At 34.6% G+C, this 14,789-nt stretch overlaps 1 protein-coding gene across 1 annotated transcript; it reads right to left on the bottom strand.

Moving 5' to 3' along the window:
• Positions 1-10,604: 10,604 nt before the first annotated feature.
• Positions 10,605-12,259, bottom strand: LOC133835752 (uncharacterized). The gene is made up of 3 exons (XM_062265805.1): positions 11,897-12,259; positions 11,657-11,829; positions 10,605-11,578 (listed from the first exon to the last, which is right to left on the bottom strand). Exons 1-3 carry the CDS (start codon positions 12,127-12,129, stop codon positions 11,007-11,009), a joined length of 978 nt encoding a protein of 325 aa, XP_062121789.1. The 5' UTR covers positions 12,130-12,259; the 3' UTR covers positions 10,605-11,006.
• Positions 12,260-14,789: the final 2,530 nt, after the last annotated feature.

Genomic DNA, 14,789 nt, shown 5'->3' with positions numbered 1-14,789 from the left:
CCTCTTGAGACAGCACAGCGCCAATACCGTACGCTGAAGCATCGGTCGTTAGCAGAGCTGCCAATTTGGATTTTTCCCGTCAAAACTGGCATTTTTTGAAGGCTAACTGCGGGAAAATTTTGTGAATTGCGGGAAATGTGAAAAACGGGAATTCTGACTTTTTTAGAGATTCAGTTGGCTTTTTCCCAACCAAAAGTACAAAAAGTACAAAATATGGAAATACGCTAATGTTATCACTCGCTTAATGTTTCCATTTCAATTCGATCAAGTGGGCCAACATTAGCAACACAAACAAATTTTGGTTTGAGGTGCTACACTTTAAAGATTCTGGTGAAAACTGCAGATTTTTTGAGTTGGCAGTTGTGGCCATCCAAATATTGTGTTTGCCTTGGTCATACGCGGAAATAGCCAGGTTAACCTAATTAAATCCAAATTAAGGAATGCATTCTAAGCATAAGGTGAAGTGTTAATTTCAAGCAAAAGATATACTCTATTAATATTTATTTTAATATAGAGAAACGGATTGCGAAGGTTGGGAAAATGCTGCGTCGACTTTGAAGTGCCTGTAAAATATCTGCAGAAGATATTAAATTATTTTTTGCAACCTTTTAATGGAAAATTCTACTTGACCATTATTTGACTTCGAAGTGCTTGCAACAGCAAGCGGTATCTGAAATGAGTCTGTGTTCGCAACACTTAATTTGCATCGAAGTTATATTTGAATAGCACTCTTAAATTTACGATGTATTTGTATTCATCAGCATTTACCGTGTTTATTTTATAATGGTTGAATTAAATTAAATTAATATGTCATACGCAAATGAGACAGACTAAGAAGATAACGATAAAATAATGGAAATCTTTATCTTTTAAACAAAAATGAACTTAGTAAATTGTTATTTTTGTAGACATTTTTTCTCTTTTTTGATACATTTGTTTTTAGCTTTTTTTTTTATTTTTTTTAATAATTTTTTTAAGCTTTTCTCTCCATTCCTTCCGTCAAAAACAGCTTTTTTTGCTGGTCAAAAGTTGGCAGCACTGGTCGTTAGATCGAATGGCTTCTTGTAGTCAGGATGTAATTCGCTCTTTGTTGCGTGTAGCTAAACTGTACTACTATATTCCGTGACCTATACTTACTGACATTGAAAATGTCCGAGATAGGTCTTGCTATTGCCGCGAAGTCTTTGATAAAACATCTGTAATAGCTTGCATGACCCAAGAATGGAATGATCTAGAATACTGTATTCGGCTCCGGAAACCAACCCAAGAAAGGTCACGCTCTTCTTAAAAAAAAGTGATTTTTCTACTGACACCCTCATATTTTCCTCTATTAGGCTTTTCTAGCGTCGAGAAAAATCGGACTGTGCCCAAGTTCCCCAAGTGGAAAAGAATTTGCTCAACTTCTGTAACCCATTTGAGCTGCCCTGAGACTAAGCAAAATGCTGCCCCTGCCTTTGTTAACAAGTCAAGGCCTATTATTTCTGTTTGTGCCAAAGATTGAGTGAATTGTGAAGGGATGCTTCCCTTCCCTGCTACTCTTCGTCTGATGACAGGTATCAGAGACATAGCTGCTGTTCGCATCGTCATAGACCTGCGCCTCTGCACTGGAGGCAGCATTGGCATATGCCTTATTCTTAAGCGGGAGCCTGGGTGGTCTGTAGGACCTTAGCGACAGAAGGGTCAAACTCCAACCTATTATTCTGTTGTTTACCACTTTACTGGTCTGTATATTTGCTGGTTTTAGTGTGTCTACTATAGAGCGGATTTTATATTTCAGTTTGTTAAGACTGTTTCTCCTGCTATCGACCATGAGCTTTACAAAATATATCTTGAGCAAGAGTAGGCGCCAAAAGCAAGTCTTCGGAAAAACACGCAATACATCATTACCTAATTTTTCACAGAGGATCTTTGCTCGGGCGGGTTGATTTGACATATTAGCTTTATTGGTCAAAAGTGTAAGTTTTTGCTATACTTCGTTATAATACTGAAGCAGAAGCAGCCCCCTTCTCACTTAACTCTTGCTCAATAAGATGGATTGGCCGTTTGTCATTGTAATTGAAGCCAAGGCTATTAATTATCGCATCAAAGTTTAGCATTGAAAGAAGATAACAAAGAATTCGCAGTGCAATGTATCTTCACTTTTAAAGTTTATTGAAACAATGTCGTTTGTTTTATTTAAAGACTCCTTATTTTTAAATAATAAATATAATAATAAATTTTTAAATTATGCAAATTATGCAATTATCAATGATTGGTGTACAATGATTTGGTTTATTAACTACAGAAGACCGAAGTAAAGCCTATGTTGCATGAATGAGAAGTATATCAGAACTGAATTAAAATTGCTTAAGCTAAATGAAGAGTAACAATATTGGGGATCATGCCATTATATGAACAATAAGACGTAGTCGGCAAACCGACCAAGCATATTTATGCTACAACAATGCTATCCGACTACAGCGCCCAGAGCACATTGGGATGAAATGCCTTTATTTTGGCCAAAACCTAAAAGTTCGTGGTAATATATTAATAATGTTACTATTCAAGCTACGAAAAGATCATAGACATCGAAAATATTTTATTGGTATTTTAATGTGCAGTCCTCGTTTCCACCAGCCGTTGAAAGTCAGCTGTTCTTGCCACGTGGTGCGTGCAAGCTTGCTGACTAGTCAAGTTTCTTAATTTTGGCGTTCTCGTATTTTTAAACAGTTTGACCAATTAAAATACCTTAAATTGGAAATATTTGTATAAGTGTTTAATTATATGTGCTTTTATATTGTCATGTTTTTAATGAAATACGTAAGCAGTAGTTTTGTTGGTTCTAACCTTAAAATATTTGTGTTTCGTGGAGCATATCTAGCAAAATACAACAGGATTCAAATAACAACTTATGTGGAAGTATGAGTTATTATGTGAATATTCAGATAGCATTTAAATAATTTGAGGGAATTTGCGGGGGGGGGTTAAATATTTCAATAGATGCAAGCAAGGTTGCTATTCGTCGAGGTGACTTACTAGAAGTTTGGCTGGATAAAAATCGCAATATCAGCGCTACTTTTGACTGGGTTTGCGTCGATGTAATTCCAAATGATTCCGAAAAACGATTTGAAGGTGATTAAAAACAAAAAAAAAAATAAATAAATTAAAAAAAAAATAAAATAAAAAAAATTCGAAATTCACAAATAATAAAAGCAGTAAATTCTCTAAGTTTCAACTTTCTAGCTTTACAATTACGGTTATGACCAAAATAAAGGCATTTCATCCCAATGTGCAGCGGTCGCAGTGAGAATGGTGAAAAAGCATTTGGAAACTGTCAGCATTTCGTTAGAAATCTGGTGAAAGTGAGCATGAAATATGTGTATTGACAAATGCTCTTAACTAAAGAGTGTAAGAGATGTTGGCCAAGAACGGACTAAAATCATTTCCAATCTCAGAATCTCATAAACTAAAGAGGGTAAGGGATCTGGTGGTGCTTTCTAAGCATATGTTACATACTAAAGTGCGATTAGCACGATCACATATTTGATCGACCGCGACGACCTAAGTCAGGTCGCCTTCTCGCTATCGCAAATTGTAATTAAACACGGTAGGAAATTTCTCGCTTCCTTAGCACCACTTACTGACATCAAATGCAATGCAATAAAAGTTCATTTTAATGTACATTTAATTTGGAACACTTTTCTTTGGGAAAACATATGACTATTTTTAGGATTCTTCCGGCAATTATTCGTACCTTTTAAGCATTCCATAGACATCCATGAACATTACAAAGCTAAGTTAAGATAAATCGGTTTAGAGTTTTTAATACATATATATACATATTATATATCTATATCTTTTATATATATATGTATATGTTTATACAGATAAATTTGTTATATAATAATCAAATCTTAAATATACTATGTTCCACTCCTTCTTGAAGAATATTAAACGCTGTTTAGACTGAACTGCATCATTGAAATTTCCGTTAAGTAGAACCAGTGCAATTTGCAAGAGAGGGACAGCTAATAGAGCCGCGTCATTCATCATGCGGCCCAAAAAATTAAAGTAAATAAACAGAGTATGAAGAAAATCGACAAGGAGATTAATTTGACCACTTCGTACTGAAATATAATCGTTGCAGAGCGAGTTACTTATTATAATATAAAACGGAAGAGTGAATTGATGAATAATAAATAAAATGTATACATATGTATATGTACCTATACTTTTTGAATGCCCTCCGTGTCGCATAATTTATTGAATTTTATTTTCAGTCGATTAGTTTCTATTGCTATTGTTATTCTTCTTCTTACTGTCTGAGTTTGTTTACTTTTTGATACTTAAGCAGATGTTCGCGTAATGCAATTTTGTTTTTGCATCGTAAAACTGAATAAAAAAAGACACTTGATCTAAATAGAGTCTGAATTATCGGTAATATATTAAAAAAAAGTATATTTGGCCTCACGATATATTATAACATTTAAAATATACCATAATGAAATTAAGCCCTCTTCCTATGCTGCTTAAGCAGCAAGCAAAGTCAGGAGGGCTCTAAATTATGTGTCCAAAAAGAGCCGACTTTAAGAGTGTTTTCTGAGTAGGCATTTTCTGAGCAAATTTGGGAGTTGCTACACATAGGCTCAAAAAGATCTCATAAGTGTGAGCATATTCGGAGCTGCGGTAAGCAAGTACCGCTTAAAATAACGGTGTGCAGATCGCTTATCGCAAAATGTTCGAAAATTGACAATTTTAGTTAGTTTGAACATTGAAGTGTAAGTCTGACGTGCTTAAAAAAGTTTAACAGAGTGCTTAAAATTAAGTAAAAGAAAGTGTTTCAACTGAAATTTAAATGACAAAATGTATATATGGGCTAAAATTTAAGATATAATTTGTAAGATTTCCATATTTTTAATATAATAATACACATATGCATAGAATTTTGTTACGCACTGTTTGTCCTCCCTGGGGCCGCGCCGGCTGGCTCATCGGTACTCAGGTGGAGTTCCATCCCTGGCCTGCAGTCCGCACAATCGATAACTCCACCGACACAAAAAAGCTGCTTAAAGATAGAAGAAACGCATCACTAACAAAACAGCGCGATTGAAAATTGCGCTAAACAAAAGGAAATGCAAAAATAAACTATTCACGACGTAAGTACAAAGAAAAACAATAATAAATACACTCACTGATCCATTTTATATTTGAATAGGGCCCAGTTGGACCCCGGCGACCCACCCTGCTTGAGATGGCCACATCGACGTCATCTTCCTTGCGTTGGCCACCACATCAGTGGCTGCTCCTCATCCGGCGTAGTGCTGCGGAATTCCCCTCCCCTCCATGATGAGAAACTCACTCAACCATGTTCAAGGTATTACAATTATATTCTTCAAGAATTTTCCTTAAATACTAACATATAATAAATTTATTTTTTTATTTACAGATATTTATAGATAACAAAGTACCAAATAACGAAGTAGGAACGGAGCGAAGCAACAAATAGCCACAACGGCGTAAAGGACAACTTCTATGCGTCGCGCTTTCAGGAGATTGGCATATATATTTATTTATAATTTTATATACGCACGTTTGTATGCATTTGCATACCTTTACTTACATCGCTTAATCAGCTATATTGACCTGTCTGAAAGCTCTTGGGATAGGTTAAGGGGCGATATGGGTGAGGTGAGAAAAATGCATGTATGTAAATTCATAAAGTAAATATATATATATCTCGCCGCGAATAATTTGTAATTAGTTATGTATGTGTTGTAATGTGTTTTGTCGTCCCTACTCTGTCATTTTTCCAAGAAAATAAATTTAAATTTACTTTTATTTAATTTGGAATTCACTTTACAAAGTTTATAATTTACTGATTAATAAATATGAGCACATCAAAAAGAAAAAAAATATAGAGATCTCGAAAAAAAAGGAATTAATTGCTGATCACGTTTGTACAGTTTAGAATTGTTGATCGAACAATCCGCTACCACGGATAATGGCGATTGGAACGAGGATAGGCCTGGCACTGACTCACCAGTCGGGCTCCTCCTCCTGCCTCAGCGTTGGTGGCTTCGACTCGCTCGCTATCCCACGTCGTCGATGCTGCTCCCGTCAAAGCGCCGTGTGCCTTCTCACGGCGACGGTTGCGCGCGCTTGTCCAGCGGTGATGCTCTGGTCGTGGCTGTTGTTGCAGTGGTTGTTGCTGTCGTTGTTGTTGCAGTTGTTTGTTACAGTTGATATTGCTGCTGTTATTGGTGTTGTTGTTGTTTTTGCAGTGGCTGTGCTGTTATTGTTGTTGTTGTTGCTGCTGCTTCTGTTGTTGTTGTTGTTTTTGCAGTGGTTGTTGCAATTGCTTGTTTCGCTCGTACGTCTGAATGAGACAACAACATCTGCACTCAACTGCTCCACTGTATACAAATGCAGTTTCTCGCAGACCGTTTTTAACTTGCACGATACATTTACTACACTAGTAGTACACTAGTATATAGTGCTTTTACAGGCACCGAAAAGCCACAAATCCGACATTTTTTTTGCAACAAAATTCAGTGATTTTTTCTCGGTGGACCATCTCCAACCTCGATCAAGAATCAACATATTTTTTATATAATGATACATATATACATAGAATTTAAGAATTAATTTTTAAGATTTTTGGAATTTTCCGTATACTTTTTGAGAAAAATAAATTTGAAATTACTTCAAAAAAATGTTTCAATTAAGTGTCTGAAATAAACCTTTTTCGTGGAGATTTAAGTGCCTAAAAATTAAAAATTTTTATGAGTATTTTCTGAGCGTTATCAATGCTTGATTAGCACATATTTCTGTGTCAAAAAAGAGTCATATTAGACTCAGAAATTGACCTCTTAAAGTATGACCGTTTTCACGGGAAAAAACGCTCTGTCCGGACTCTTTTTTTGGGCACTTTATGATATAAAATGCTCATAAAAAACTATCAGAAAACGCTCAAATTGCTTGCTGGGATTATGGTAAAATTATTTATGTATGTTGTAGTGGTTTTCCATTTGAGGTGCGAAGTCATTCTTTAGCCCTGTGTATCGATAGAACCCTAGACAACGATAATCAAGAAGCTCAAATGAACAGATCATCGATGATTTTTGGTTTATTTGAACTGAACGAGAGAGGATTTTCAATCTGTAAAGAAAAAGTAGTCGTTGACTGAGATACATAAGACGAGTGACGCTAATATTTATTTAAATACATATTTATGTAAACACTGCTTATACCAAAATCGCAAAACTCAAACAGCAGGTTAAGTAACATAAAAAACAACCAGGAAGAAGAATATCGAACGGAATACAATCCAGCCAAATTGAGCAATCTAATAAATTGTGCGACCCATAGGGCATCCAAAAAATATTAGTTTAAATAAATTTCGTTTGTTATTCTAATTAATTGACTATACTTCTTCACACTATGCATCATATTACAATACTCGATCTGCAACGATCATATTCTTGTACATAGTGCTCAGATTGATTTAATCGATAAACTAAACAGATAGCCTTTTCAAAATTATTGTCGCATCATTAAATATGCAGCTCCATCAGTCGTCCCTCTCCTACACACAACCGTTTATAGAATGACTCGGCGGAAGGTTCTATTTAACGGAAATTTTCAATAATGCAGTCTAGTCTAAACAGGATAGGTGGAGAGTAATATAGTCATACCGACAACAAAACGACGTTTCGTTTACTTGGCTTTAAAACATTCGATAACATAGTTGATATCTTTGAACAAAAACCTAAACTCATCATCATCATATAATTTCTTTCAAACTTCAAATTTATATATTGAATATTTGTTGGCTACGAATAACCGATTGCTTTTTTTTATTTGCTTCAAAAAAGTTAAACTATCCTAGAATACTCTCATTACGAACTTAGTAAGGAGAGCATCACATTTGATGTAATGGCATATCAAAACTTAAAACGCTCTTTTCTCGAAACACGGTTTTAAAATTGGCACGCATCATAACTCGAAAAATGTTCAACATTTTCGATTAAAATATCGACTATATGTTTAGAACCCGGATACGTAGAGATTGTCGTATGTACATATATATTTTTAGTTGCTAGCCAAAGGCCAAAGCAGCTAGCACTAGTAAATCTACGCTGGGTTATAAATTGACTTATAATCTAAGCCTTATAATAGATAAATAGTTGATCAAAAACTGCCCTCATTTGTTCACCTTTTTATTAAAACATTTGGCAAAACGACAAAAATCAATATTTTTAAAAGTTTAGGACATTCTCTAGCTCTATTGATCTGAATCTGTAAATAAAGATAAATCTTCCCGTCTGTTGATGCTTCTCAAGATGATCTACATATGTACATACATATGATGTAGTACATATATACATACATACTATATACATACATATGTATGTATATCGATTTTATCATTATTTTTTTGCATAAACATGCATATGAACAAATAAAGTATAAAATATACATATGTACATATGTATGTATACTAATAGCCACTTTATGTTCTTTGAAATAGTGAAATTCCCATGTATACATATAAATATTAATAATAATATATACATACATATGTATGAGTACGCACTCACATATGATTTCTTTAGAATGCCTCATGTATTATTTGGTAAGTGACTTTAGTCAACAATTCGTGCTGGGTCTAAACAGTCGTGCATGTTTCTTTATATCGTACATTCATATGTATGTAGATTCGAGTGATTACGTCTTAAATGTATATGTATGTACATACATAGACATACATAAATATAAAGATGTTTATATACATGCATTAGTGTGAGACGCTATATACATTTTTATACGTACAATGCATAACATATTATAAAAATAGACGTCAGTTTCAAAACAAATTGAGTCAATGGCTTTAGTACATACACATTTTCCATTAAATGGTAGTGCAGTGCTGGAAACTGCTGAGGGCAATGGCCATGCGGATGCAGATCAAGAAAATATTCCCTACCATGCACGTGAGAATGCACTACCTTTTAGCTATGGAAGCGTTCCCTTGGGATTCGATACCAATGAATTAAATCATGTAGTCGATATTGTAGAAGATAACGTTATCCTAGAAGCATATCCAAGGAGTCATTCGATAACCAAAACACGTCAACGTCCCAGTATAGCTACATCGTGTCCATTGCTGCGAAAGACGCCTACCCGAGAGGAGTTCGAAGAGATGCTTCTGGAGCGAAAAATGCAAAACGTGGAGAATAAAAAAGATCTAAATAAAATGATATATGTGAATGAAAAAGCTTTGAATGATCCAAAAGAAAATCAGGTTCAATTATTCGATCCAGCAGAAATATCTACCAATGGTAGTGATTTAAACCTACAATTGATTGAAAGAAAAATTTCAGAGGCACCAACTGCTCAGAGATCGAACGGATTTGAACGCTGTGTGAGCCCATATCCATTACCCTTACAAGATATGAGCATTCTTGATGAGACCATTAATACCAAAGAGGTTGAGCCGCATTTAGTGAAATTTGCCAAAGACTCATCTGAATTTTGGTACAAACCCAATATTTCTAGAGAAGAAGCTGTGGATTTATTACGCAACGCGACACCTGGAACATTTCTTATTCGTAATTCAACAACATACCCAAATGCATTTGGTCTTGTGCTACGTGTCGCCAAGCCTCCTCCGGGTGTGGTTACTGGACCTGGATATGGGGATGAACTGGTTCGACATTTCCTATTAGAGCCAACAACGAGGGGAGTTCATCTAATGGGGTGCAGGACTGAACCAATATTTTCATCTCTATCCGCTTTTGTGTATGAACACTCTGTTAAACAAATGTCTCTACCTTGTTCGCTTGTAATCCCCGATCAGGATATTTTGCCAACTAATAATCAAGAAATTATATTTAAGCACAAACAGCTTATGGCGCAAGGTGCTGCTTGCAATGTACTCTACTTGTATCAGAGTGAAATGGAGTCGCTTACTGGGAATGACGCAGTTAAAAAATCTGTCTTTCAGATGCTTTCTGAGTCAAAACGACCAATTCCTTTGGAAGTGCATTTCAAGATATCTGCCGAGGGAATTACCTTAACAGATAATTCTCGCAAGGAATTTTTTCGTCGACATTATCCCGCGAGAAACATATCATACTTTGGTATGGATCCCAATAATCATCTGTGGAGTGTTACTGCATTCGATGAGGGATTGCCGCGCTCGGTTCATAAATCAATATTTGCCTTTATAGCTAGACCTATGACGGGTACCAAAGACAATCAGTGTCATATCTTTTGTGATTTGACTTTACGGCAGCCAGCTTCAGCCATTGTTTCATTTGCTCACAAAGTTTTGAGCCTTCCTAATTTCAATAGCAAAATGTTGTAATTATTTATTTGGAATGTTTAATAATTCCTGAAAACGAATTGATCCGCATGTAATGTCCAATCTGGCCAAACAACTTCTTTTGATATACCGTTGCGTAGATATTGTAATTCTAGCGTGAATCAAAAAACTGATACAGTAAAGATTTCTATTCAATATAAATAAGTGCAATATAAATAACATTTTATTATATCGTTGTCAATAACTTAGCCGTTTATTAACTAATTGGTTCAATGTTTATATATATTCTGGTATCACATAATCAAATTATATGAAAGCAACTCTACAAAATAAAAGTCTTTTTGCTTACTTATCACTAAATTCTAATTAATAAAGTTAAGCTTATGTCGGAGTGCGCGCGAGAAGCCATGCGATAATATTGGGCGAAAACGAGTGATAAACCAATGCACATACATATTTTCATATGCTATCACTCGAAAGATGTCAAAGTGAGAAGCGATGCGATCACAGTTTGCCATTTTCTAGTTTCTCTGATCGCGCGCACTTTGACATCGGCCTTAAGTGCAGATGCATACCATAGATGTACAATAAAGATATCGATTCGATGTATACAATAATTACTGTTTTTTACTAACTACAAATAAAAAAATGCGCAGGAATACTAATAGGTAAGAGAGGTAAACATTTCTAAAAGAAGTATTTAAATGTTTGTGTTTTCTTTAACACGTGTGACCCGTTTTGTGCGAGGTGGTGGAATTGGTGTAATGGAAATTTGTAAGTTTGACAAGTGATCCCCCCTGCTGTTATCTTTAGATTTTCCAATATCATCGATTGATAAAATAGTATTAAAGGCTTTGGTAGGGCTTTGAATAACTCTAGACGAATTAACTTCATCTTTCTTGCATAACTTTCTTAATAAGAATTGCTTCCATTCTGCAACCCTATGTGGATAATTTTTATAGACAACCCATATTAAAATGCCAATAAAAAGTAATATTAGTGCAAGGCAGGTAATGAAGATTTCCGGGCTAACACTAACATTGTTAGCATCAACTTGATCTTTCTTGGGACTTTGATGATGTGTAGTAATCCGAGTGGTGGGTCGAGCAGGACGAATTGGAAGACGTGCATCTGTAGTTATTGCTATATCTGAACATGATCGAAACTCTTCTTGGGGACCGCAACCAACTGCTCCATTGCCATCGTCACAAATGCCCCAATTATTTCCGGCTACATAACGCCATTGCAAAACACATTGATTGCATAAGATTTCTGAAATGAAGAAGATACATTTGCACATTTAAATGGCATAAATGATGAACATAGTAAGTATTAATAGAAAAAAAATACCAGGCAATTGAGCTTTAATTTCATAAATGCGACTGCCATTTCGAGGATAGAATCGAGTATCTAAGTCTGTTGTACTCCGCACTAAAGGTGAGCCGCTAATTATCTCTAGCAAATTTTCATCAAGACATGACTGCTTAGCGCTTGGCTTTGGACACAACCTAAACTCGAAGTATCTACAAAGAATAATTCATAAATTAAAATTTTTTTTTTTGAATCTGAAATATTGTTATGATTACTTACCCCATGTGACTAGCCGTCAATTCCACGCGAATTGTTATTTCTGAGCTTGGAAAATAGCTTCGAACAATTACAGCCTGCCCCCCATTGACCTCCATTTTCATGGGGTCGTGGCTCAGGTAAGTCCCATGCATCTCCACACTCTCCGCATTTCCCACCATTTCGCTTCCACTGACGGGTGAAGCCTCCGCAGTATAATTCATGATCATTATAATCTGGTGGTGTTTGAAACCCATACCGCCAAGCCGACGCTCGGCTTGGAGGTTCTATAAGTCTTCCATGAGCATCCACGAGACAATTATAGCTTAAGAAAACAATATGCAATAAGAGAAAACATAGGTGTGTCTTCGACCTGATGTGGTCAATGCTGCGAGAAGGGACTCGAACGATCATCCCTCCAACTATAAAAAAATAAAAAGATACAGTATAATTACGAAATAATTAAATCTTACTATGTGGATATTTTTAAAAGTTGATTCACTCATTTCAGAACAAATGAAAACAAAAATTCAACAAAACTGGTTCAACACACAAACATTAAAAATGTATTATGTACATATTTCCGCAAATGGAAGAACCCGTCTGTCTGCTAAACAAAAAGGCTTTTTTTGTGGTATTGAAAGAGGATATACATATGTACATACATATATATGTATGTACCTATTAAAAGATGGTATTACTGATACAAAAACAAAAGAAAATAATTATATAAAATTATTAAAATTTACTTTTGCTTTCATTGTTCACTTTCACCTAAGCTACTATGTATAATATTAACAGTACATACTCAAATATTCATTATACTATTATTATTATATGTATGTAGATTTACTTATGCATATGTATGTATGTATATACATTGCATGTACTTACATACCACGATTAGGTTTTTTTATGCAAATACATATGACTAATGTTATAATAATATTTAATCCTCCAATTTTAAAGTAAATACATAAATGAATATAAATACCTAACATATGTACATATATATTTTATAAAATAAAAGAGCATATTAAGCAGTTATGTATATTTGTATGCATACATACATAAATCTATATGTACATATGTACATACAAAAACGCTAAAAGAGATACTCACTCGATTTTAACAGCCAATTGGAATAAGCACCTCGATAGAGCTGTGAAACCTCCTAATTCTTGAAGATACTTTAGCTAGTATGTATTTCATAAATTGGGCTATCAAAATGTGTGGTAGGCACCATCAGCCGCTTAATACAAAGTAGATCAGTTCAACAAATTTGACTTTCACTACCCAGATCTTAATTAACTGAAGTTATCACATTTCACAAAATTCATTTTTGGTCTTCAGACCTCGAAGCACAAACCAATACTAAGCAAGCCGGGAGTCAAGCGTACGAGTTTCAAATAATTTTTTGGCTCTTGGAGCTGTTGAACTGGTTTGGAGAAATTTTTATAACTGCTGAAGAGCATTGTGACGCTCGGCTGAATGAGTGAGCTAGAAAGTTGTACATACGTACATATGAACATATACATACATACATACGAAACTATCTTCATATGCACTCAGATTGTGAGCTTCATATTGAGAGTGGTCATGGTTGCAAGCCCAAGGAAGGAACCAAAAGTTAAATAATCATTTATTTTGCGCTTCCAAAAGAGCTGGGCTTAGATAACTTTTAATATGGCCGACATAACATCTCCTATTTTAGTCATACACATTATTTGGCAATTAAAAATGTAAGTTTTATTTTATTAGGAATATTGTGCCTTGATCAAATAAGCTAAGACAGTTGCCAAGTAACAGTCAAACACATATAATAAAAACAGAAGAGAACATAGTAATTGAATAAACCGAATGGAACAGAATACAGTCGCAGAAAATTAAGAAGCGGGTATTCCACTACCGAGCAAAGAAGGCTGTAGCTATCTTGCTATATCAACATTCTATGCCCTCAAGTAGTCTTCTTACTTATTTCTATGTACTTAATATATGTATGTACACAGTATGCACTCAAGTGGTCTAAACGACATAATTGTGATGATTGTGGTAAAATCGTTTTCTATATCAAGCGAAAGTAGCTTTTTCGTTATTAAAATATGTCTACTAAACAGCCTATGAACAAGGAGGAAACAAAATGAATCGAATTAAAAGTATATATCAATTTTATTTATTATTCATCAATTGACTCTACTTACATATGTATTTCCGTTTTACATCATAATTAGCAACTCGCTCTGCAACGATCATGTTTCTATAACAAGGTGCCTATTTGATTGTCTTGTCTAATTTCTTTAAACATTTTCTTATGTCTATTTCCTTTAATTTTTACGACTTTGGTTTTTTTTTTAAGAATTGCCAAACAATTTTAAATAATTTTAAGGCGCCAAAATTTGCAAATGAAATACTAACTGATTTCTATCGATATTGCTCTATGTCGATAAATATACCAAAATATTAGCCAAAATACGGCTACATTTTGCCAAATGATCAATGATGCAGCTCGAATACCGGTTTCTATGATACACTTCAGTGTAAACAGCTATAGAGTTGGCACGGAAATGGTAGAAACAAAAATATATGGCTACGATTGCACTATCGACACTATTGACATTTTTTTTTTATAGTAGGTTGTTTATCTTTTCGCTTATGGAACTGCTAATTTGATATCCATATACATTTAATAGGAGTATCGATACGTCTAACATATTTTTTTGTACTGGGAACTGCGGAACTAAACAATTCTGAAGTTTATGAGAATTGTGAATAATAATTAAATTTGTAATTATTATATTAACGGTTGTGAAACAATTCATTCTTACAATTTATTTTAATTTTAATGTTAATGGTGAAAGTAAGGTGTAAACACAAATATACAGAAAGTAACTATCGGTAATGTCTGAAAACATCAACT

The sequence above is a fragment of the Drosophila sulfurigaster genome, chromosome 2R (assembly GCF_023558435.1).
Source record: "Drosophila sulfurigaster albostrigata strain 15112-1811.04 chromosome 2R, ASM2355843v2, whole genome shotgun sequence".
Lineage (NCBI taxonomy): Eukaryota > Metazoa > Arthropoda > Insecta > Diptera > Drosophilidae > Drosophila > Drosophila sulfurigaster.
Note: the sequence above shows the minus strand (reverse complement) of the source record. Positions and strands in the feature narration are given on the sequence as shown.

Coding starts and splice junctions, on each gene's coding strand:
- LOC133835752 (XM_062265805.1), bottom strand. CDS start 12,129: ATGGGTTTCAAACACCACCAGATTATAATGATCATGAATTATACTGCG. Junction 11,830..11,896: donor TTGACGGCTAGTCACATGGG/GTAAGTAATCAT, acceptor TATTCTTTGTAG/ATACTTCGAGTTTAGGTTGT. Junction 11,579..11,656: donor AATTAAAGCTCAATTGCCTG/GTATTTTTTTTC, acceptor TCTTCATTTCAG/AAATCTTATGCAATCAATGT.